The 26,849-nt window shown below is 37.6% G+C and overlaps 1 protein-coding gene across 9 annotated transcripts in view; it reads left to right on the forward strand.

The window, feature by feature from the left end:
• Window positions 1-26,849, forward strand: part of GALNT18 (polypeptide N-acetylgalactosaminyltransferase 18) — a 225,635-nt gene that overhangs the window by 95,014 nt on the left and 103,772 nt on the right. For 6 of the 9 annotated variants that reach the window (XR_014585551.1, XR_014585552.1, XM_083840007.1 and 3 more), the window contains 2 exons: window positions 15,428-15,620; window positions 25,289-25,455. Coding sequence is in view for 7 of the 9 variants with exons in the window: in XM_083840007.1 (XP_083696133.1) it covers window positions 15,428-15,620; window positions 25,289-25,455 (360 nt within the window). In the remaining 2 variants the exon portion in view is untranslated. Of the gene's footprint in view, window positions 1-13,656; window positions 13,809-15,427; window positions 15,621-25,288; window positions 25,456-26,849 lie in introns of those variants that run through there. The other 3 variants (XM_083840009.1, XM_083840010.1, XM_083840011.1) reach the window with 3 other exon arrangements.

The following is a 26,849-nucleotide window of genomic DNA, read 5'->3' on the forward strand; positions in this document are numbered from 1 at the left end:
TCAACTCCTCCATTGATAGAGGGACACTGCAGAGGGGGGCTAATACCAGTCCGAAGCACTCCTTTGCTGAACCTTTTAGCAGGCCACTGTTCAGAAACTAAGGTAGATGACAGTAAAGGAGTTTTCTTGGTATCAGTTTCTATTTCTTTTCAGTAGTATTTGGGTAACCATTGGCCAGGTGACTGGCCCTGAATAACATAGCACAGAACTTGCAGTCTAGGAGCATTAAGCTGCTAAAACGGAGACTTTTTTTCTTTTAGTTATCTTACAGTGCGGAAGTGACCCTGAGTTAAATTTCCAGCTCCCTCATATACCTGCTAACCTCTTTCAGACAATGGCCACTGGCTAAATATTAGTATGGGGCAGAGAAACAGCTTTGACATAACTTTTGATATTAAGATCACACTGAGAAAGTTTGAGTCAACAGTATGAAGACATGAATCCCACGTGCACGTTCTAAAGTCAGATAGAAATAGAAAGAGATGGATAACAATGTTCCCAGCTGAACTGGAGCTCGGCTCAAGGAGAAAGCCATGCCTCCTCAGCAGGCTTACAGAATCACTCTCCCACAGTGAAAAATGAAATTTCTACAATGAAAAGCACTATGTTGGGCTTTCTTAGGAAACTTTTTCCATTTAAGATTTGGAGGTGATGATTAGGACCAACACAGTGAGCTTTAGTTCTCCTTCCAGGGAAATTACCTTCTGCTTTCTAATTGGCTTCAATTTATCTCATAATTATTCAATTTTCAGAGATTGCACTTAGAAAACAACTCTGGTAAAACAAAACACTGGGCTAAAATATCTAGTTTCTAATATTCTGTTTTCCAGGTAATAAATTAATTCTCTGACATTGCCACAAGCTAGTATTTGTTTTCAAAAATCCTGGAGCCTTTACTGATTTTTGTCCTTCTAATCTGTGTTTAAGCCTTGACACTTTATTAAAAGGCAACTTTTTCCCAAAAGAGAAGATTAATTAGAAGCAAACTGTTAAGATTCTTCATTTACTATTAAAGGAAATTATATCCGCTGTGGATTTGGAAAATCTTTGGTTTCGTTGATGAATAGTTATTCCAGAGTAACATCAGATGCTCTCAAAGTCTTCTTTTCAGGGTTAGCTGCTTCTCCCTTGCTACTACGCTGCAGCTAATATGCTGCCTCTTGGTGAAATGATTAGTTCATTTCTCTCTTTTTCAAATAGATTTAATTAGCCCATTCCACCCTCAAGATTAATCAGTAATTAACCTGCAAGCACTGTAGATTTCAAACACCTGCTGGGCAAGTGGAACAAATGAACAAGAAAACAGCATTGTGTTTCATTTTGGACATAACTTCAAGATTAACAAAATCTGTTATCGTGCATAGCAATTCCTAAAAGTAATGTGTAAATCCAAAATTGAATGTCTTACAGCTCTCTGGTGTTTTATCAGAGTATATTTGTCTGCTATCTATCCTAGTAGTCTAGATAATGATAAAGTGTCCATTTCTCAATTATTAAAGATATTCCACAAATTTGGTGTAAATCTGCTTTCAAACCCCAGTTTTTTAGTCATTTTTCTGATGTTTGCAAACACTCCTGTATGATTCTGTTTCTTTTTAGGATAGCTAGGATTAGAAACTACCTGTCTGGGTTTGAATGCACTCCTGTGTTTAATACATAGACTGTAGGATCCAGGTTTGAATCTGCTCATTTTCACAGTGGAACAGAAGAATCAGTAGAAAAGTCTCTTGTGAAACTGCATGAAATATAACTGTGGTATCTTTTGGAAGCTTTTAAAATTTAACCAGATTCTGCTCCTATCCATTTTTATGTAACTGAGATGAGAATTTATCCTGTAATAGGCTATTTAAAATATTCTTCTAGATCTTTATCCAGTACAAATCAGCAGCAGGACTTGTGCTTTCATTCACTTAAGCAGCTTTGTTGTGAGTCCCAATACAGCTTTGATGTGCATTCAGATCGCTTTATGCATGAGAGAGAAGTAAACCAGGATGGTTTGTATCCTGCAGAGATGTTCTTACTGCATAATACTGGATAAAGAGGAAGATGTTCTTCCAAATTGCTTAGAAAGGGAGGTCAGGCCTAGGGGACTGTTTTAAAGAGAATGCCTGGTCACATAAATCCAGGAGAGTGGTCAGAGCTGTGACTTGCAAGTGAAGAAGGTGCTTCCTTGCAGCAGGAAGCATGTGAGTCATTGTGAGACAGGATTCAAGACAAACCTCTCTGCCCTTAGCATTTTCTCATGCCTTCCTGAGTAGCTTCATAATGGACAGCTGACGTGTGTGTGTCTCTAGTGTCCTACGTGAGTTATACACGTTGGGTAAGAATCTTTCCAGGGAAGCAAAAATATGAGAGCAAAAATCCATTTACTGCTGGGTGCAGTCTTCTCCTTTGTAAAGATTACTGCAAATGTGGTTAAGTTACGCTAAGCATAACAGAGGCGTACTTCTTCAGTAACACGTCAAGATGTGATTTTGTCAGCATTTCCCCACTGAGTAGGTTTGACCATATTGGTGATAGGCATAACTTGAAGATCAGGCTTTCTGCCGAAGCACTGTGGCTAACTCAGCGGTTGACATTATTTCTTGGTAACTCAGGAAGAAGTTGATGTATTTGGAGAGGCTGTGCAGTGGGTTCAGTACTCCTTTGCCTTGGCTTAAGTTGTAGTATAGTACTGTTGAGCATCACTAGAAGGACTGGAACAACTCTTTTCAAAGAGGCTTGATTTTCATCTTGGACAAAATGAACTGTTAAATCTTTAAACAATAAGCATCCCTTCAGGATGTATGGCACATCCTGTTGTTAGAAGGAAACAGAAGTAGAAAATTCTTGTACTCTTGGATCATTTCAGAATTGATCCTCCACTAAGTTTTTTTGTTTTGTTTTGCTTTTGCTTTTGCTTTTTGTGGGATTACCGTAAGGTGATTCCCAGATGTGGGAAGAGGACAGGAAGAAAACACAATATGGCTGAATTGTAGCAAATTATAGCTTATTATAGCTTTGAGTTTTATATTGCAAGAAAGATAACAAATTAAAAATTCAGGAAGATTGTTCCACTTTTGTTTGTCTGTACGGATTTAGCACATTTGCAAGAGGTTCATTTGTGAATTTCTGTCCTTTTCAATACTGCTTCTCATGTTGAAGTCATAGTAGATCTCCAGTGATTTTAATTTTTTTTAGATTCCTCATCTTTTTCTCTTGCATTTTATTTCAGTTTAAAATTGAATTTCTAGCTATAAATTTAATTCATTCCCTAATCTAGCTGTATTTTATGTTTAAAATGATGGCTTTAAAAAACAAAACAAAGAAAACCTTCCTTTGTATAGCTCTAACTTTTAGTGTAAATGATAGTGGAATCCAGCTGTCATTTTGTAGCAATCAGCACATGTTTAACAAACTCCTTGTATGTTCTAAGCTTTTATGTCTTTTTTAACAAAAATGATCATGTCACTGTTCTTTTTTCCCCTGATATGATCATTCATGGCTTCATAACTCCCCTATCCATAAAACTGCACAATGTCTCTTCTGAGGAATAAACGTGGGATGTTATAAAGAGCAAGGCCTGACAGTATGAAACAGAATTTTAGCTCTTCAAATTCCTTAAGAAAAAATAAATAATTGATCCTTGCTGTTCTACTGCTTTTATTAATTTTATTGCCCCATTTTCCAAGGTTAGACTTGATTGTATATAAAAAGATAAAGTACAGTATCAATACTGTAAAGATGGTATGTGTGAAGATCATACTCTTTAATGTGGAATGACATATAGGGTCCAGTTCTTGCCTCGTGTAACAGTCATCAAAGCGTGCAGGCAGTTGTATGCTCTGGTGTGAACTGAGCGTGTCGCATTCCTCTTCTGCAGAATAGAAGTGCTTATGGACTTGTTCAGTATTGTTCTTTCTTCATTACAATCCAGTCTTTAAAGGCTGCACAAACCTCGATAGCAGAGAGCACTGGGGAAATATCCCCCTTCCATAGTTTTTTTAATACATTTATCAAATTCCGGAAATACTTGGTGTGAACTCAGCAAAAACTATCATCTTACTAATGGAGCTTAGCCATGTGGAGCCAACATTGATCAGCCACTTCCTTTTGTCACACAACTAAAGCAGAAGAAGAGTAGAGTTAATGCAGCTTGAAATCAAAAATATTTTTAAGTTATTCTGTTTTTGAAGTTGCAGAGAAAATGCAGAATGTAAGTTTTAAAGCCATTTTATCTGCAGTTCTTAAAATAATGCATAAGAGGAAAAAACTATTAGCTATTTCTCACAATGACTAGTTGTAGGATAAACTGTGTGTACAGCTGTGAACAGTACACTAGTATTTGCTAGGTATAATCTAGAAAATCTTCTGTGCCTTCCGTTTATGCAAACTGTTGGTTGTCTGCATGACTCACTGTCTTAGCATGCTTGCTGTCCTTTTGCTCAGATTAAGTTACAGGAAAGTACAGTCTTGCAGCAGTTACCAAATGTCTATGAAGGCTGAAGACTTCATGTGACTGCGTTTTCTTCAGATGGTTATTTTATGGAGAATCCATGTCATCTTGACAATCTCGGTTTATTGATATTAACATGAGCACCAATCTTTTACTTGGTTACAAAGCTGGGAGAATGCTTTTAATTTATTATTCACATTTTTTTTTGTTTGTTTGATTGTTTGTTTTTCAAAGAAGAGAAGCTACATAGTGCTGGGTTTTCTTTTTCTACCGCAGTGTAGTTTGCAAATCTCTAAAATGTACTTACTCTGTGCTATTGCATTTGTATATACAAAGTGCTTTAAGTGTGAAATAAGCAATAACAAATGGGGATGGGAGATGCTTTTCCAGATGGGCACACCGATACTTCTTCAAAACTGCCCCATTGTTCAGAATTCCTCAGGTTCCTTTTAAAACTGAAGCTTATCTATGTCTCTTGTATCTTAGAAAAAATCTTGAAAGCGTGAACTAACCACAAGTTCAACTATACCTGCACGTGTTTGCACAGTACTTCTGAAATAGTAGCCCTGTCAAACACAGACCCATTTATCAACATAGTTGTTTCCTGAAATATCAGTGGTATACTTTGATGGAAGTGATGGAACAGTTTACAATGTTTATCATAATATAGAAAGCATACATGAAAAGTGAAAAGGCTGTCTTGAGTGGGTGAGCTGCGGCTCTCTTGAAAATGTTTGTGTTTGCGAAGAAGGGGCCAAACTAAAATTCCTCAGAGGACTGGATGGAAATTGGTGAAGGAGAACTAATCTGAGGAAGCTCAGTACAGCCCAGGAAGCAGAGAAAACCTCATTTTATGTGCTTACTGAAAGAAGAAACCTATTTGTGGTGCCTTGAGTTAGGTGAGTGTAGAAGGGAGCTAGTTTCTCTTTCCTCACGTGGACTTTACTTTTGGTGTGACTACTCAATTTTGTATGAAATCAAAAACTGCATATATGACTCTAACTAGCATCACAGCCTAACAGCCTTTGGCAAAATAGTTTTCAAAATGCTTAAGTGCTTTGGTGTTCACTTCAGGTGACATAGATTTGGGTTTATGACATAATGCATATTGAGCTTTTAAAACCTCTCAGCTGCACAGCTGCAACCTCCACTAATCCCAAAGAAAAATGTGTTCTGCTATTCATTAACTGCAGATGAGATTCCATTTTTAGTAAGCTAAGCACATAAGCAGATGCCTAAATTTAGGAACATGTGCAGTTACAATCCATGGAATATTTTAATCACTTTATCTCCCTTTCTGCACTGGAGCTTACTTGCTATGTTTCTGGTCCTAAGGCTTGCTGTGGAACCTGGTTTATTCTGTTGACTTTGCAATGTGCTTTTTATATGTAGATTATATTGAGTTTACATCTTCCTATCTGTTTGTTGCCAGAGATATTTATACCCTTTAAGATCTACCCTTAAAGATCTTTAAAGCATCAGTCTAGTGCTTTGTTGCTAGCCTTCCAGATCTTACTCAGGAATTAGTCCTGTCTGACTCCACTTTCAACTCACAGAATCACAGAATATCCCAGGTTGGAAGGAACCCACAAGCATCATCAAGTCCAATTCCTGGCTCCTCACAGGACCACCCAAAAATCAGACCATGTGTCTGAGAGCGTTCTCCAAATGCTTCTTTTCTGGGGAGCCTATTCCAGTGCCCGACCATCCTCTTGGTGAAGAACCTTTCCCTAACACTCAACCTGACCCTCCCCTGTCCCAGCTCCATGCTGTTCTCTCAAGTCCTGTCTCTGTCCCCAGAGAGCAGAGCTCAGCGCCTGCCCCTCCCGCTCCCCTCGTGAGGGAGCTGCAGGCTGCCATGAGGCTTCCCCTCAGCATGCTCTGCTCTGGGCTGAACAAACCAGGGGACCACAGCTGCTCCTCATACATTTTGCTCTCAAGACCCTTCACCATCTTTGTCACCCTCCTTTAGACACTCTCTAAATGTTTTATGTCGTACTTATATGTGGTACCCAAAACTGCACACAGTACTTGAGGTGAGGCCACACCAGAGCAGAGCAGGACCATCCCTTCTCTCGACCAGCTGGCAGTGCTGGGCCTGATGCACTCCAGGATGCAGTTGGCCCTTTTGGCTGCTAGATGAGGTAAATCTCTGAGGTAAATCTTACAAAAAAAAAAAAAAAAAAAAAAGGTTCCACAGTAATTCAATTGTTTTATATCTGTTTACAGATAAAAATGCTTTTAAATACAGTAGTGTTATTGCAAAATACGAGGCCTTACATAAGTGATTTCATGTGTTTCCACTTCTTTCTTCAGAGGTAATAAGCAAGGAAAGTAATTTTCAGAAATTCAGCTTTATTACAGAGCATTGGCTATCTGTAGTCTCTATTTCTGACACCTGTCTGTTTCCTGGTTGCAAACTGGTCTCTCAGCCTTTCAGGAAAGAATCACTAATTTTTTCTTGTTTTGTTTTTTATTCCCTATCTGTCCTGTGTTGACACTAACTACAGATCATGCTGGAATATTAAGTTGAATCCTCCCAGGGTGGTTGTGCATTTCATATGTTGTTTGAGTCAGATTTGCCTTTTTTTTTTTTTTTTAAATTAGTGCTCCACTGCTCCTCATACTTTGTACAGACAGACTTTCTGTCAGTCTCTTTGAGGAACCCTGGCATCTTCAGTATGACTTACTGAGCTGTAAGCAGTGGTAGCAGAATTAAGCTGACTTGGATATTTTGTTTTTTTCTTAGTTGCCTTTCCATTAAAGTCATTTCATTGAGAGCAAAACTAGATTCTGATAAGGAGAATAAATTTAGCTTGAATATTCAAAACAGTAAAATTCACTTTTCAGCACAAATCAATATTAATGTTGGCACCTTGTCAGCGGTATTGTGATTTTGGGGGATTGAGAACTTAAGCAAAATAACCTTTCTGAGGAAAACTCCATCACTGTTATTGCACCTTTATCTTTTTGTTTTCTGAGTATGCTTTTCTTTATGGCTGATGCAGTGTTGCATCTTGCTGAGCTGCTTCTACCATTGTTTATCAGTGTTTTCATCATGCTGTGCAAATGAGGAGGCTATGTTTTTATTTCAGATATTTATTCATTTGGTAAAGGATTTATACTAGTGACCTGCATGGGATCAGCTTTCCAGGACAGGAATCGTCAAAGTGGAATCTTCCTCTGTGTATCTTCCCATGTGACAAAATTTAGATAAAGTCTTGACACTTTAAAAATCTTTATGAAGGTTCCATGACCCAATGCAAGTCTGGAATCTTTACTTGCCATAATATGGTCTCTGGCCAGAGGGTATAGACTGGCTAATAGACGAAGGGCAAATGAAGGGGAAAAGGATGAAAGGATCCTTCCTTACACAGAAAGCTGAAATGGTATTGCTTGCAGGAAATTGAATATAGATTTTCCAAGTGCTGGGAGCCAGGGTCTGAGGCCATTAGGCCTATGAATAAGTCTGCACTTAAAATCCAAAAGTATGAGCAGAGACAATCTATCACACAGAGTTGCTGTTTACTTCCTCACGATAGTTTCGAGAATCTGAAGGCTGCTGATGTCATGGGCAAAGTCAGTTCTTTTAGTTTCTCCAAAACCACAGTATTCTTTCTTAAAAGCATTTAGAAGTTTATCCCTTGTTTCAAAAAATTTAGTTGCTGAACATTCTGCCTAAATCCTGACATCATTTCTAACTCATTTTTCTTCTGTGAGCAACCTATTACACCTACGTTTAGCTTTGCTCAATTATTGATGTCTGCTTGTCTGTAGCTGACACAGGGGTATTTTTGCATATTGGGATATTTTTGCTGACTTACTGTCTATCCCTTCTCGTTACTGGCACTTACTCAAATCAGATATAAGGTTACATGGTACATTTTGTAAAACCATTCAGATACATGGAGGACACTTTTACAATGGCGAAGCTTTGATGTGAAATTGCTGCTCTTGTGGGAAGACCTGCAGTTGAATGAGGGGTAGAACCAAAACAAATCTTACAGTCTAGTAACAATAAAAATTATGTTTGAAACTTTCTCTGTAATTATTTTTGTAGCCATTTTCTGGCTTGATCCTTTTTCTGAATTGTAAACCTGTTCACAGTAACCTTTTTTAGGAAGAAAAGTGAAATCTGAATGAAGTGAGAAAAATGGGTGCTTCTTGATAAGCTTGAGAGGTTGTTATGGGAATATAGGTAACAATGTCGGCGTGCCTTTATATTGCAAGCTTGTTAATTCTGTTAGTCCTGTTTGTTGTTCTCAGCAATGCTAGTCTGAAGAAAGACTGCTTTTTAAGGTATGCAATATCCATATAAGTGTTTTTTTGTTTTTTTTTTTTGTTTTTTTTTTTTTACAAAACTTACTAGTTCATTATGCAGAACCATATTCATGTGGTTGCTGTAGCATATGGCATTACACTGGAATTCCCAATTGTCATTAGGGATGGACCTTTCTGCTGCCATTTTCTGTTCAATATTTTGATCTGGGTTCTTTACTTCTTGGCCTTGTGGTAGCAGAAATTGTTAGTAATAGATAGAATGTTTCTATATAGTGGAAATGCAAGGAGAAGTGGTCATGAGAAATTATGAAAAATATATCACCACAGAGAGACAATGTAGCATTGATCATAAACTGGAGAAAACTTACGGAATGTACAGCTTAGGAAAATAAGTAAGAAGAGAAAAAAGGAAAATAAGTGTATTACTGGCAGCAACTGATAATCCAAATTATGAAACACAGAGGAGGATAAAGCACATGCAGTGAAGTAATGAACTCTTATTGTTCAGGGCTGTCTTTATGACCTCTTCTGTAAACCAAGTAGTTGCTAACTGTAAATGCTATTGGAAGAGAGGACAACTGATCTATTTTAAAGTTTAAAGGCTTCCACAGATAGATCATGATACAATACAAACAGCCATAGTGCCAATTATAGATTTAGATGCTAATTTGATTTAAAAATTTTGAAATTTATAGATGCTTTATTATCATTGTGCCTTAGCTACGACTGAAATTAGATAAGAATAGTGATATTCCTTAGCTTTTTAATCTACTAAATCCCAGCTGTTAATGTTATTACTTGGCATATTATTAACTAATCAGTTAAGGCCATCAGAAATTTGAAGCAGACACTGAAGTTCTGATGATCTTCCGTAAATCTTGATAAGGAAGCGTAAATGGGCAGGATCAGCATTTGCATGTCAGATATACAGGCAATATGTTGCATCAACATAAAATTATACTGGTAATAAAACTGAAGGCAGTCTTTTAAGGAAAGTTACTGCTGTGTACCATTGCATAATGGATGCATCAGTGCTGTTAGAGATGGCATTTTTAGTTCTGAGGCTAAGATATGCATTTGTTGGGGGGAAAAAACCCCTAGGTAATTAAATAATTACATTATGCAAATAGTAATTATATAATTATATTTTGCCAAGGTACTTAAAAACTACTACCGTCACAGCTGGATAAAATAGTCTTCATTTCTTTCCTTTGATGACTTAAGAATTCTGTTGTAAGTTAAGTGGTTGTCCTGTACCACCCTGGAAATAATTGCATTTTCATGGTGGGCAGCATGATTCCTTTGCCCTGATTAGCTGTTATCAAATGATGCCATAAATACGCTTGGTGATAATGAAGAAAAGCCTTTCCTGAATTCTTTGCCATCTGATCAGATTTTTTGTTATCTTGTTCTCTGAGTACCAGTTGTATTAGTTGCATTATGAAAACTGCCAGAGAAAAATGTTTATTGAGGGAAAACTAACAAAATAAACATAGGTTATAAATAGGTAACGAAGGAATGGAGAGGAGGGAAAGGGATACGGTAGTATACTATAGTAATTGAGATCAATAAGTTAAATGCGTAGCTAAGGTCTGTCTTGTCTTTTCTTGTTGCTTCTAACAATTGCTTGCCCACAGTTCCTTGGTAATAGTGATGGATAAGCATTTCTGTTTTCTGTTTGTTCATTGTATACCATCTGAAGAAAGCATTATTTTACTGCCAATTAACATAAACATTTAATTACTGACCTGGGTATTGGGAAACAAAGACCACAAACATTTAAACACTTGGGGAAGACAACTTTTCTCCTCCTTTTCCCAGACTCAGCATCACTTCAGACTCCTCTCCAGTCCCCTTGTTACTTCTGTCAAACTCATTCAATCCCTTCAGCGAGGCAACAGATGGCAAAGGAGGCACAAAAAAAAAATAATCAGTGCACAGCAGTTACTCTCAGCTGCAACTTGTTTCTCACCCTTCTCTTCCACTGCTCCTTCCTTCTTATGTGTTTGCTATGCTCTGGTATGAGCTTATTCATGGGCTTCAGGCCCTCTGGGGGTGTACCTGCTCCGCTGTGGAGCACCTCCTACTGCTCTGATCTTGGTCTTTTCTCATTCCCTTGTTTCCGCCATTGTTCTTTTTGTTGTTCCCTTGTACCTTTGTTCCCCCACCCTTGTTGTTTTCTGCCTTTTTTAAAATATGTTTTCACAGAGGTGCTGCCAATTCACTGAATGGCATAACTCTGGTCAGTGATGGGGCTGCTGGGGAGCCACATGTGCCTCACACAGGGCAGCACCTGACCTCCTCCACCTCCTGCAGCCCCCCACCAAAAAACCTTGCTGTTTGTACCCAATATGCTAGCAAAGGCTTTAGGGTTGTGGGTATGTGTTTCTTTACAAGGGTAGAGTTAATGTAAGTTCATTCTTTCTTCAGTTGCTAATAAAAGTGTATTTTGTTACTAGGAGAGAATTGGTTTCATGTCACATTTTCATCAGTATCTTCTGATTCCGTGTCTCTGACATACGATGTAAAGAGCGATAGAAAGAGGACAATGAGTACTCATGTTGGATACTGCCATCAGTGAGGTCAAATGAAGCAATACATTTTGTATTAAGATTAATGGCATAACTAGTAAACATGACCCATAAAGTATGAGCTAAAGACACAGATACTTAGAGAAAACAAACTATGAGTTTTTTGGACTTGTTAAACAGTGTGTGACCAAACCCGTACTGATCCCATGACCAGCTTTGGGAAGGAGAAGCTTTGGGAAGGAGACATCCACAGCTCAGGTATACAGCTAGCTGACATCTGTGTAATTCATTAAATCAATCGATTTAGGGGCAAAGTGTCAGCCTGCCAAGAGTTAATACTGGCCTTATGTCTGTGTATACTGCTCTTCTTTGCATGATGTGGAAAGTCAATGTAGCGAAGAAAGACCCAATGTTAACATTTACAGCAATATGCTGTGGATGATAAGCTTTCCTCCCACAGGAAAAATGGAACTGATCTTTCCTTCTTAGTAATAACTGAGCAGATAAGTGTGCCTACCTTAGTATTGCTTTAGGCAGTACTACTTACTGGCTCACCATTGAGCCTTAGCTTCCCATCATCATTCTGTAATGGTAGAAACAAGCGGTAAGAAGAACTGGCTGTGAGACTGCAGTCACTTTCTGTTTTCAGAGACTAAGATATAAAATACGCTAGTGGAGTAGTTGAAAGGCAGCTCATGGTCTTATAATAATTGTTTTTATTTCTTGTGAGAGACTGACTGAATAAAGGCACTTCCCCAAGGGTTTTCGGCCAAATGAAGGAAAGAAAGGCTTTGTCATCAGAGATGCATGCTTAATTCCATTGATTGAAATTCTAATTGAAGGTTCTTGGCAATGCATTTTTCCTGTAGCACAATATATTGAAATAATGTTTACTTAGCATACAAAAAGTGGCTGTGTTTAGCAATGTTTTTTTAGACCTTGTAAACTACATTCACAGATATCCATCACTTGAGAATCTTAGTCTTGCAGATACAACCTAGATTTTACTGAATGCTTTTTCAATCAGAAAGCAGCAAGAATAAGGAGATACTCTCAGCCACAAAATCTTTAGATAAAATCAAGCAGATGTGTGAGTACAGTTCTGTGAAGACAGTTGTTGCTGGGATGGCCATCCATCCATGGAAAATTATAATTGGATCTCCCCTTATCTGCAGTTACAAATGCATATGCCATGCACTGCTCTTACAGTGAATCTCAGTTTTATTTGGACCTCTTTTGGGGCATAGATGTGCGGTTGGCATGTGGGTGTATCCTACATCAGTCAGTTGTCTGCCATATGTATAATTATAAATATAGATGTTAAAGACTTCAGAAAAATTGTGCTTGACTTGGAGAAATCCAGATTAATGGCACTTTTCCTTTAGAATCATAGAATCACTAAGGTTGGAAAAGACCTTAAAGATCATCTGGTCAACCATTACCTGGGAGGAGGTGAAGAGTGGTTATTGACCTCACCACTGGCAGCCTGGCAGTGAGTGGCTGCTCCTGTTGTTCCCTGCTCGTGAAGAACCACCCTCACAGTAATGTCAAGGCTTTTTTCTGCCTCGAATGTGTTAATTCTGTATGGACATTAGAAAAAAGTGTCACTCCTGTACATTAATGTTTTAATAGATGAAAAATAAATACCAAGGTTATTTGTGGGAGTAACATTTTGTTAGCAGGAGTCAGGGACTCAGGCTAATCAGCATAGAAAGTCCAGGGAAAAGGGAAGATTGCATGTGAAGCTTAAAGCTTTCCACCTGTTAAGTGGCAGCACAGGTTTGTGGGCTTGTCATGCAGAACCTTTATCCTCTGGATGTGTCCTTTTTTTTGTTTGATTGTTTTGTTTGTTTGTTTTTGTTTTGTTTTGCTTGTTTCTTTAACTTTTTCATATTAAAATCAATGTTATTTCACCACACCAGTCTCCGTGTCCCCCAAACGCAAGTTGTTTATCCTTCCTACCTTTTGGAAAAGCTCATTCTGTAGAATTCATGTCTAGTAGTGCTCATGTGACTGTAAATCTGTAAATGTGACCATACCTTGAATCCTGTTTGCTGTAAAGTCTCTGTTTCAGTAGAAAACTTAGGTATGTGTTTAACACACAAGCTAAATACTTGCATAGTTTTTTTGACTAGCATGTATGTGTATGCTCTTGAAAAGTGCTGAGCAACGGTAATTTCTACTGGCTGCACCTGATCTAAGCATCTCTTAAGATGTGAAGAAAGTTTGTGACGTTATTCGTGTAAATTCAAGTTGGTTTTGTGGAAGTCACTTAGTAGTCAACAGAGGTGTCTATGGCTTTCCCAGTGCTATGATTTCTGGACTGGTATTTAAAAGCTATTCTGCATTTCTCAAGTTAGGATCTTCTATAAATGATCTGAATTTATTAAGTTTTCTTAATTTCCATTGCAGACTTTGATTTAAACCGCAATCTCTACTTTGTAACATTTATGTGGCCTGACAGAGTAGTTTCCGTGTTTGACTGAGGATTTGGCATGTATTTCATCTTGAAGAAATGGAGCTGATTCCGGGATTCAGGTTGTACAACGGTACTTTGACAAGTAAAGAAACATTCTGTATTTACAGAGATCAGAATCTAATGCAGGAAAACAAGTGTCATTAGTTTCCCGCCAGTACTGTTTGGGCAAAAAGGAAAATATCTTGAATGAATCAAACAACTAACTTAATCTCAATTTATGATTTTGTATTTTGGGTTCTATTTAGTAAGAGATCAAAGAAAGTGGTTCTTGGCATACTTCAGGAGTCACGATTCTAGTGGTGTATACTGTTACTACATAAACCATTCTCTTTAAATGTTTTTATGTAGCTAGATTTAAGCCAGCTGGTCAGGTCTTTAGGTGACTGTGAGTGCTGAGAATGATATAATACTGGCTCTGGACATGGTGTCAGTGAAGTTTCTGCCTCTTGGACACATTTGACAGTTATCTGAAGATTTGCTTTTATTGTCCTAATTCTCTGTGTGACCAGTATTAGTGAGTTATGATTTGTGAATACAGCTTGAGAAATAAGAGTTTTTATTTAGTTGGTTAGTGGATATGGAGACTATTCATAATTCAGACATCCAGAAAACGAAGGCATTTTTTCTTTGTGAGACGCTATTTACGATGACAAATCAGGGTCAAGTAAGGCATTTGGTATTTCTTTAATAGTGTACTGTATATTAGAAACTGTTTGCAGAGACAACGTTCTTTTGGTTTGATTGTATGGTCACCTGAATACCCACCCACCGGTGGGCTGTCTGTCTGGATGAGATGGTGTTGTTATAAGTCACCTTGAATTAGACCTCTTGGGCAATTATATATACTGAGAAGGAATGCTGTGATTTCATTGTACCAGAGCTCATAAGTTAAGATCTGGGCATATCACTTCCCGTCTTCTCTTCTAGTATAGCAGCCAGAGATGTAGCCTTGTGGAACAAAAACATTTTTATAATTACATAACTATTGCCGAGTAAAGATTCTAGTACCATCATTGCACACATCTAAATACAGACCAAAAATTTGTATAGACTGGATTGGTAAACCGGACTATAAAAATAAAAAATAATATATAAAAATATGGTGTGACTGAAACTGGTTTGCTATTTAAACGCGGATGCCAAGTGCAGCGAGTTTTTTCTCTATGCTGACTCCGTAGTTTCAAAGAACTTACCTAATACAGATTTCAGCAGCTATGTTGTGTATCCTGCACAGACTCTTTCTTTGTATTTCCCTTCAAAATTTTACCCTTTTCCTAGCATGATAATTCAGGCTGAAATCAAATAATTCACCTTTGCATATAAAACAAACCAAACAAAAACAAACAAACAAAAAATGTCTGATAAGAATTCTTTTGGATTCATTTAGAGATTTTTATTTTAATTTTTAAGTCATTTAGAGTTGTCAGTCCCACCCTTCACTCTTACTGTGATGATAAATAATTGTTTTTAACTTAGCTGTATTTTGAATATTAAATTTTGAGCCTCAACTACTAACAGTTCTACTGCCCCTAGAGATTTGTGAGGGCATGGTACGTGAAGACTTACAGGCTGCAATAAGCTGGCAGTATTTGCTGTTCTGTGTGGTGTTCTCCCAAAAGTTATACCTTTTAAAGTAGTGTGCACTAGAGCCTGTTGGAATGAAAGTCTAAAACTGTTTGTTTTTGTCTTTGTTTTTTGTAGAAGCTCCACCAAAACTGGAAGAAAATCCTGCTGAGGCATTTACCGACTCATCTCTCTTTGCTCACTGGGGCCAGGATCTCAGTCCTGAAAACAGACGTATTGCACTTAAACAATTTCAGTATTACGGCTACAATGCTTACCTGAGTGATCGCCTGCCACTGGACAGGCCCCTGCCTGACCTTAGACCTAATGGGTAAGTGCTGTAGTTAACCCCAGCATTGTGGATCCCTGAGTTCAAGTCTTAACTCTTCTTCACCTGATAGTCTTATGTTGTGTGATTGCATAGAAGGTAAGTTACATAGGATGGCCATAATGAGTCATTTATATGAAATATAAGAAGGTTGGAAGTTTCAAACGTCCCCTGAAATGCTGAAATACCCATATTAAGTCCTATTAAAATCCCACTAAGTACCCTCTAAGTTCCCCAAGTTCTTTTGGAATCTTAATGTCACCTACAATTCACTTTAAATAGTGTTTTATTGCTAAAAGAGTAACATTTCTTATGTTAAATTTCAGTTTTATCACAAGATCTGACTAGAATAGGAAAAACATAAGAAATTCTCTTTTAGAAAGCCCAGGACTGTATGATAATGATCAGAAAGCAGATGAGATTGGTGAGCTCTGATGGTGCATTATGCAGTTTAGTGAAGCAGTGTATACCAGCTGAAAGCCCAAGGAGCCTCCAGCTTTCACTGAGCTCTTCTCTGCTACTAAGTGTGCATGCCAGGCAGGGTAAACATGTCCATTGTTATTCCATGATGCTTTGTTGATGTGGATTGGACCAGGGGAATGAACAGCCTTCCCTTTAAGGCATTTGAGTCCTGGTCTGGTAGGACCATTACAGAGACAGTTAACATTCAACTGTTTTTCAGCCTTGGTTGATACATCTTTTCATTTGAAAAAACCTAGCATCTCTGGGGATGGGGATGTGGGTGGAAAGAAAACTGCTTTTTTTGCAGCTCATTAAAAAAAAATCATTAAAATAAACATGATGGGCACTCACTGAATTGAACCAGTAACCAAGATGTGAAAGGTGTTTTAGCTTCTTGCCAATCCCAAGCGCAATCCAGCTGTGATCTTATTTACTACTTTTAACCAAATGTTTTAATAACCAGTGCAATAAACAGTACATTTTACCGTATATTGAGTTGTTGGATATTAGTGAAAAGATATGAATGCCATTCCAGACTACAGTTTAGCAATTTTAAGTATATCTATAATTTATATTATGAAATATCACATTTTAGAAATATGTATGTTGTAGATTTGCTGAAATATAACAGCCTTAAGGAAATCAAGGTCCAAGAAATTATATTTTGATTAAATTAGTTTAACACTGTCTGTATGCACAATCTCTTTTTTTTTTAATTGTAAACTAATTTAGAGGAAAAATAAATCTCCTGTGACTAACAAGACAGTGACAGAAGTGTGTCAGTTCTTATATCTCTTTTGAGATGATTCTCCTGAATGATTTCAGCCTGAATTTTTTATAACTGTGGGTATAAAAAATTAAAAAGACACAGTAAAGGAATGTTACTGTAGCTGAAAGAAATAAATTAGGGTTGGGATTTTAGAAGAAACTCCAGTTTGAAATGAATCATGATCCTAATTTCTGTGAAAATTTTGATTCTTAGTTAACTATCTGCAAAAAACATGTTAGACTTTACAATATGTTTATAGAGTCATGCACACAAAATAATGGCTTGGTAATGATAGCTCAGGAAGACATTTTTTCCCCCCACCCTTTATCATGGTTCAGGCGTGAGTGGGTAATCTGGTGCTAAAAGCATCAAATGATAAATTCTAATATTGAGGGAAATGAAGCATATTGTCAGGTAGTATGTACACTGCTTGCTGCACATACAGCACCCTGTGGAGTACACTGCTACAGGGTATTCCAAAAGTCACATTTCTGAAAAAAAGAATTCCCAATTGTCATATGCAAATTCTCTTTTGTTTGAGAACATGCACATGGCTATTGCAAGAAAAATCTTACCCTGTAAGAGTATGTTTTCTGCTGTAATGATCCATTTTTAGTGTTCGTAGCACCTATTTTCAAAGACAATTGTATTAGTCACTTCTGGAAGCTGTATGAATATATTTAAATTATCCAAGAGCAGACACTAGGCTCAAGAAGCGTAGCATGAAAGCCAAGAATAGCTTGCTCTGAAGAGAGCACAAAGCAAGTGGTGTGGAGGATGAGTTAATCAACTTCCTGACTGGAAAAGCAAGAAAACATAAGTATTGCAGCAGTACCACAATTGCTCAGGGAGGAGTTAGCCTAGAACTAACAAAGTGTTTCATAGGGATCCCAGCAATGGCTTACAGGGAAGTAGCTGAAGGAAATGGAGTTCCTATAGATATGTCCAGGCTTGGTTGTGGTCTATCATTTGTATTAATAGCATACCACATGAAATATAGGATGATGGTAAGAGAACAGAAATATAACAAGTCTAGTGTAATTCACATCTAATCAGCCCCAGTTGAGACTGGGAGAATAAAATGATCTGCCAAGGGTTTGTGTTGACAGTAAGCTGGCAGGCTAAGAACAGAAGAATATTCCTAAAGTCCCCAAATTACTCAGACTTAACTGTACCTCTGCTAATTAGGGTTGAACTAGAAGGTTATATTCCTGAGGAATCTACACAAACCTTAGGATGTCAAAGTGCTCTGCTTCTTACGGGCTGGAAATCCAAGCTTAAAAGCCCATGTAGCCTACTCTTCGCTTCCTGCAGCGTCTGTGCTTGAACAGGACTTTGAGAGTAGAAAAGCATGAGGACAGTATTCCTCATGTGACAATGTGAGTGACTCTTAGGTTCACTGCCTCAGCCTTCAGTGACGTATTTTTCCTTCATCTGAGGATGCTTGTGTTTATTTCCAAGATCAGCTGGAAGGGCAACTGCAGCAGTAGTAACAACTGTGTAAGTGGCCAACATCTGCATAAGCTGCACACAGGAGAGCAAGCTTCCACCAGCTGAAGCTGAGGAGGCAGCTATTTTAGTGGCTTTTCTCAGCCATGTATGTTTTAAATCTTGGATGCTTGCAGTCAAGAAAATGAGTAAGGATTGAACATCGAGGAAAAGGCAAACAGTAGCAGAGAAATCAGATAAGCTGTATTAAAGAAAGGTTTGGATTGGGAAGGAGGAGAGGGTAGTAAAACAAGGGCTGTCTTGAGCACCAAGGGTCTCTGCAGTTTGCTGTGCCAGCTATGTGGGACTGAGCATCTGCGTTGTATTCCTCAGGTCCCAGAATATCTGGGTGTTATGTCTGTCCACATTATTGCAGCTTCTTATTCACTATTCACCCAGATTAGGGAGAATTGACCATACTTGCCTTATTTACTAGGTTATTAAGTTCTTATGAAGTGAGCACCATAACCTAGTTCAACTTTATCCTCAGTGTTATGTTCATTTTAACAAGGCAGTCCAGAATTGTGTGATTGTGGATGCTGGGAATGAACAATGCCAAGAAAATACTGCTATGTTCTCTTTTCTGTTGGACGTTTGCATCTGACTGACATTTTTTTCTCCTGCGAAGACAGGGAACAACCACCTGGGTGGAGTGCACCGCCCTAACTACTAAATTTGGTCTCCCATCTCTGCATGCCACCTGCACTGGAGGGCTGGGCAGGGCTGAATGCTTGCCCTCTCCTTCATGTGTGTTGTAGCTCAGCAATCTCTAATTGTCCTTCTGTTTTTCTCATTCCATTAAAAGTTGACAGCATTGACCCTAGAAACTCCTCTATGCTATAATATGGGGTTATGAGAAGTGGCATCTCTCACTGCAGGACCTTACAAAGAGATGCTTAGCTCCTCTGCTGAGGTACTTTGATGTGAATTCTCAGAACACTGTTGGCAAAAAAGGTCAAAACTGAGTCATACCAGTATAATATAAAAGGGGCTACTGTATTTCTCAGTACCGAGATACTTTGCAGGAACACATGCACATAATTTTGAGAAGAAAACAGCGATTCATAACTGCTACCTGCCATTATCAGTAAAGCCCAAAGACAGATATGTCAAACATTGTGTATCCACTACATTTTTCTTAATATCCTTTGGTGACTGCTCCCTTCTTCAGCCTGTTTCTACTCTGGCTTCCATCGTGTGTTTGCTTCCTCAATTTGATGGTGTGGTGTGTGAAGAAGGACTTTGATTTTTCTTAAAACTCCCAATTGATCATTTTGTTAGGATAAGAAGTATTCTGGAATATTCTATATATTCTGTGTTTTTACATTGACAAAACCATATTAATTTCACTTAATTGCCTACTTCCCTCCTCCAACCTCCCAAAAAATACATGCCTATGCACAGGCACCTGGATGCTGCTGGTGTTTTGTCTACACTATCCCAGTGGTGTCCCCAGAACAAATAATGACTCCCAAACCTGTTATAATACACATTATTATAAATAACTCCCCTGAATATCCCAGCTTCCTAAAGTAATCATCACATACTGATGTAGTCTCAGTTTTTGCAATGCTTAGCAGATGGTATGTGCTGTATTGTGGAGTACTGGTTATGCTGTCTCTTACAAGGCATCCATTTATGTCCTGGTGCTGCAACTGGGTGCTCTACTGTTTACCACCCTTATAGCCATCTGTTAGTCTGTAATGTGTCTCTGTCACAGAGTAACAAATAACTACTTACTCTAATGAGCTTGGATGCTTTGAGGAAGGCAGTGTTGGCCTTACTGAGCGCATGAGTAGGATAATGCTTGTGTTAGTTGTAATTCTGTTGCGCTCGTTGCTTTAAGTAGGGCAGGCAGCACCCACAAAGCTTGTCCTGAGTGAAATGTTGAACAAGCTCACACAGAAAGGCATTATTAAAAGCTAGGTTGTTTAGGAATCCCAAAGCTGTTTACCAAATCTGTTTTTGAGTGGATGCACTTATGATTCTACTCTGTCAGCTTGTAAATTTTTTGTTGCCTGATACAGTCTGCTGAAGCACGTGTGTGAAAGAGAGATAACATTGTGCTTTGCTTATGTGATGAGAGAGTGAGGGATAGTGGGGGAAAAAACGGTGTGTAACAGGACCCCAGCAGAGGAATTATGTTGCAGAATTCTGTTCCTGGAGAGCACGTGTGATATGAAGGAGTTGGCTGATGGGCATAAGGCATCTTTTTCAGTCAGTACTAACTGCAGTCAGCCAAACTTCTTTTGCATTTGTAAAAACAGTGTTCATATGAAGAAGTGAAGGCAGGAAGGCTGGAGGGAGGAAAGAAGCGTTTAAAGCTCAGTTTGGTTTTCCTCCTTGCAGATTAAATAGTATGGTATAGCATTTGACTTGCAGTGGCTCGCCCTTTTCCCAGCTGAGTCAGTGCTGTCTGGCATCTAGAAAAGTGCAGAGAAGATGCAGTTTCCTGTGCAGAGAAAGGCTTGGGTTGTTTTGTAAGTGCTCCTTGTTTTGAGCAGTTCACCAATCTCAAACTGTGTTACTTTGAGGCTCAGTTCAGCAAGAGACAATGGTAGAAGCCTTGAAGAGCAACAGTTAGTGGCAAAAGCAGAACAGGTGGGATATCCAGTGAATGCAAGTTCAAACGCAAGGTAGAAAATTTAAGCATCCACTTCTTGAGGAGATTGATGTGTTTTAGGACAAAAGCTGTTTGTGTGTGTATGTCCAGTGTCAGCATTACCACCAGTGTTAAGTTGTATATGCAGTCCTGGATACAGTGTGCAAGACAGCATCACACTTTTATAAACCTGTAGGTTTTCCTTTATTAAAGGTGATACATAAAAAACATGATCCCAAATTGTGAGTTTCAAGTTAGACTATAGCACGTTAGCTCTGCTTCTCAAAAGCTAGCTCCTAAGGATTTGCATTCCATAAGCTTTTGCTTTGTCTGAATATCCATGAAATAGTTGTATTTTGTTGGATTTACATTAGTGATGTATATGGCTCCATGTTTGTTTTACACCAAGTTTTTTTCCTACTCATAAAAGACAGTATAAATACTGCATGTGGTATTTGATGTTTCAAAGGATTCCTTTAAAAGAGCACAGAAGTCTGGTCCTTCACCTATTAGATTATTTTTGACAGAAGTCCTAAAATTCAAAATTATTAGCATTCTTGTCAAATATCTGGCTCATTCCCTACTCTCTTTTACTCAGCTCTCTACCTTGCTTCTTCTGTTTTCTTGTCTCCAAACTGTGAGTCATAGCAGTGGTGTGTGCTGAGTGGCCACCCTCTGTGCTTCTGATTTGTGCTTCAGTTTGTCCTGTCTGAATGTATTTGCCTAAATGCATTTTTTAAAAGTATTTAATTTCACTAGCAATGATATCATATTGGCTGCAGTCTCCAAGTTGTTATAATAACCTAAGTTAATAATGCTGTACCTTTGTTTCTGATCTTCCCCCTTGTCTCCTTTAACTGAAAGAAGATGTGATGCTGTAATCCACGCATGTACTGTCTCTCCCTCTCTCATGTGTCATAACGTGAATGTTCTTTGCTTGGCATACATTTACACATGCTCAGAATAATCCCTGGCTAATACTGTAAGAGACTAACCATTTTTGTCCAAATAGCTACATAGAATTCTCCTCATGTTCATATAAAAGTGAATTTTATTGAGATCATCAACTCCCAGCTTTACTCTTCTAATTACTTTATTCAGAGAAAAGTATTGATTTTAAGTACCTAGGAAAAAAAAAAAGGAACTTTCTTGTCAATAAAATTATACAATAATGTCTTTTATTAAAAGGACTGGGGACACAGTTTGTTACAATTAAATCTATGCTGTAAGATGCCTTGGAGATCAAGAAGATTTTTTTTCTCTCCTGACACCAATCCATAAAAAATGTTGGCCGTATTTGATTATAGTTATATGGAAGATCTATGTAAATTCCTCACACAACTGTATGCCTGCTTTTTTTCTCCAGTAATAGACTTTGGCCACATATAAAGTTTTCTAGATTTGCAGCAGAAATAACTTACTGTCTTTCTGGCTTCAGTTCCATAGTAATAGACTGCAATCCTCAAAGAGCAGGAGAAAAGAAAAATTGTATGTATTGTATAATTTTATAATATGTTTCATTGTATCCTATAAAAAAAAAAGTGGAACATATGACATAATGTAGTGATTAAGACACAAAACGTGTTCTGTTGCTGTTGTTGGCTGTGATACTGATGTAACTGTTAGGTGAAAGGTTCTCAAAAATTGCAGAAAATCAATTCTTTTTCATAATGTACATATTTGTAGAAGGTCTGATAGATAAGTTATTAACACAGGAAATCATTCTTGCGTATTGTTCTTACTGCGTAGTTCTGCTAAACTAATTTTAACGTGACTGGCCAAGTTGCTGTATCACAATGTATATTTTCTAGATGAATATGGACAAATATTTCAAAGAAGATTCGTAATGTATGCTGTCCTCCAGTTGCCTGAGTTGTGCTTGAAATAGAACACCAGGAGTTTCTCTAAATTTCTGGTAACCATGACAACTGTTTCTTTAGTGTCATTAGCCCAATGTAATTTAGCAGAGTTGGTTGCGAGAGGAAATTTTTAGCTACATTGTGATGATACTCATTATTGTAATTCTAAACTATATGTAGAATTTATATTAAAAAAAACCAACACTTAATCCTAATACTGAAGTATGCTCAATATTTAGTGAATTTGTTCTTTTTAATTTTTTTTAATTTTTTTATTTTAGCAGGGGCCTTGCTTCGCAAAGGGGAGTGGCTGAGACCTGGGCAGGGTAGGGGCTTGCCCAAAGCCCCAGAACGAGGCAGAGGCAGAGCTGTCATTAAAACCTGGACGTTGCTGGTTGCTGCACAACCCTTCAGTTCTTAGGGCTTAATGAATCTCAGAATTTGAGCCATACAGTGTCCTCCCTTTTTAGCCATTCAGCATATGTTCTATATACCTACACACACACCCCTTCCTTATAGCTATTTCTTTTTCGTTCCTAGTTGTGTGGAATTTTATTCCTCATAAAACTTAGCACAAAGAAGTAGATGCTCTTGTGAAACAGTACAAATTCTCTGCATTCTGTGTATGAACCAAGTTGGGTGTGTTTCATTCCAATTTGTTTAAATAAAAAAAAAAAGTAGGTAATTTGTATTGTCGCTTTCTATATAAAAAACAACATAGGAAAATGCAATTTTTTTAAAACTCTACACACATTGAATCTAAGCTGTAAGTAAAGATGATAAATGAGTCTGAATGGAAAAAAGAAAGTATGAATTCAATTTAGGAATGTACCCTTATTGAAAAAGAATCCATTTGTAAAGCACTAAAAAAATTGGACATGACAGGAGCCTAATTCTGTTCTGTGGTATCATATGCAGATATCTCTTAGCATATACAGGGGCAAAACAGGGGTCAAATGGCGTTCATATCACAAACACTGCTTTTGTTTTGCACAAGGTGCCAGACAACAGAAAATCCTATCCAGTGGGATCTAATTTGAAAAAAAGAAATGAAAATGAGTGCGGGTAGGAAAGATAACACAAACCATTTCATTTAAACAGATGTCCCAAGCAGAAATTCTGTTACATTTCAGTTTATGCATGGATTTATGGTAGTGCACCAGTGTTTTGGGGGTTGGTTTTGTCATCTGGAACATTTTTTTTTTAAATATAGTTTGTCACTATTTTCTCACAAAAGTATATTTGACATATATTTCAATAATGGCTTAATTGACAGAGGGCAAAAAATCAGCTTTTAAGGCAGTAATTTCTTTGAACTTCAGTGTGTTTTCATTGTTATTTATTTATTTATTATTTATTTTCCCAAATCACTGCATTGCTCTTTATCTGATAGATGACATATTTTACCATTTTTGCTAGAGTTTCTTTTTTATCTTCTCTGTACATCACTATTGCTGAGGATAACAGATGTCTAAGCTATACAGCTAAAAGATTGGTTGTATCTTTGTTTGCTGTACCTTTATATATCTATGCGTTTGGGCTGCAACAGAATCACTGAAATAGCAGGCTTTGTCGATTCTCTATAAGCTAATACTGAAAATTGTTTTGGTATGCTTGAGCCTGTTGACTAGTTCATAGTGCTCCCCATTTGAATCCCAATTTTCAAAACTTGAATGAAATTTCAGTTGCATCCACCAAACAGAAATCTGCAGGTGTTATGAACATGTAAAGGAGTGTAAATGCTACACTTTCTCTTCTATTTGAACATCAAATTTACTTAAGGAGTCATATTGTAGCATGACTTATAAATTCTGTGGCCAAATTACATGTTTATTAAAAGAATAAATAAAGAAACACAGGAAAATCTACCAGGTTACTAGAGTGGTCTTCATTCTGTTTAAAATTCTTGACTGAGCTTTGCATCCTTGTACATTTCTTTTCTGTCTATGCTGTCTGTCTTAGCTTATTTAGCAAGATACTGTTTGGAGCTTTTACTGTTTTGTTGTTGTTGTTGAGTTGAGAAGGTATCTCCTATTCTTGACTGAAATAGCTGGTAGCTTCCGTAGCAAAAGTAATTAATTTAGCTATTAATAATACGCCTTTCAAAGGGGCAAACTCAGTTTATTCCTGTCTATACTGTCCAAGAAAAAAATATTGTGACAAACTGCAGTTGGGAACTGCAGTTAAATAAGAGCTTACATTTGGTTTGCAAACTAATTTTTCAGTGTTTTGGACCTTGAGTCAGAAAGTGAGCTCGTTCTCGGCCTTGGTTGCACAGGAAGTTTCAGGAAGTTATTTCCAAGGATTCCTTTTTTAGATAGTAATTACTTTGGTTCTTGCCTGTAAGTGCTCTGAACAGTTTATGGGGACCTTCTGATCAATGTTTACAGAAGTCATTCTTTTGGCTGGGGATAGATTTCCCTGAAACAGTTTGTGTTGACATTGTGACTTCCAACAGTTTACATCTTTGTTTTTTCACCTTTCTCTTCAGGTGCAGAAACCTAACATTTCCTGACAGACTTCCAGAGGTCAGCATTGTATTCATATTTGTTAACGAAGCTCTCTCAGTGATTCTGCGCTCTATTCATTCTGCCATTGACCGGACTCCTGCTCACCTGCTCAAAGAGATTATTTTAGTTGATGATAACAGTAATAATGGTAAGAGATTTTTGGTCTTTTTTAAAATTTATTTTCCTCCTACAGGGGATGGATCATACATGAGAATCCTTGAATTCTGGCTCCTATTCATCCCATTAGCATTTCAGATGTTTTCAGCGCATTTTCTCCCTTTCTCATACCACAATCTTGCTGGGCTTTGTCTTCAAATATAGACAAGTTGGTAGGTTAAAGAAGAGAATGTACAAAGATAAAATGCCGTTTCTATTTGTTTAAGGTGGCTGTTAAGCAGAATTTGGGGTATAACAATAGATTACAGACCTAAGATGTTTTATGCTTCTTAGTACTTTGGTATGCTTTCAAGATTATATGCTTTCTGTGCTCTTCCTGTTTCAGTTGTCAGATTTCATGTGCTTACTCACTTTCTCTTTTGTACAAACACCTTCTTGTGCTTCTTAGATATCTCCTTTAGATTGCTAGTACCTTTTCTCTCTCTCTCTTCTCTCCTCTCCTCTCTTTTTGTCTGTTCTTAGGTATTCATTGGCAATGTTTACCTTGCTGCTTTTCTACTGTATGTATTAAGATTTTGCTCTCCATGATCTGAAGGACTGCTCATTTTTGATTGCCAAGGTTTTTGCTCAATGCTTGCCTAGTTTATTGTCAATGAGGCCATACTGGGCATTATTTACAAGGCAACTTTACCAATGACATTTTAATAAACACAGGATGCTGAATTTTAAAATCTGTCTCTGCTGGAGGGTTAATTCCGAACTCCTAAAATATAAGGAGAATCTGAATTCTATCCCATTGAAAGAAAATGCTGAACAAAGGGCTTCTCCCATCCTTGCCATCATTACAGCTATGTGATCCATGTAGCTAGATCCTGAGGCTTCCTGCTGATTGTAGATGTGTATCAATTTGTAAAGAAGAGAAACTTATTGGTAAGCAATTCAATAAGTTCCCCCTCCCCAGGCTATACATTTCATCATGTCTTCTTCTGGTGTTTCTCAATGAAGGAAAATGCAAAATCCTGATTCTTTAAGTGCACACAAAACCCAACAACTTGATTTAAGTTGGTATTAAATCTTATTTCAGTCCCAGTGAATAATGCTATTAAACATAGCATTATGAGTTACCTAAGGCTGACCAAGCTTTTCTTGAAACACCTACTCAGAGAACAGTGTGGGTAAATTGGCATGCAGGATTTATGAGTTGTTATTCTTAGCTTATGGTACAATTTATGATGTAACAGTGTGATGAAGTAAAAGAAAAAATAGCATGAAACAGAAAACTACAAGCAAAGTAAAACAAAACAAAACAAAAACAACACATGAAACGAATGTGTGCACATGCACATGTATATGTGATTCAGAAACATCTTGGGAGCTGAGGTAGACTTTTATTTACCTTCAGTCTGTAGTTCAGTCATTTGACAT

This window comes from Anser anser, assembly GCF_964211835.1.
Source record: "Anser anser genome assembly, chromosome: 5".
Taxonomy (NCBI): Eukaryota; Metazoa; Chordata; class Aves; order Anseriformes; family Anatidae; genus Anser; species Anser anser.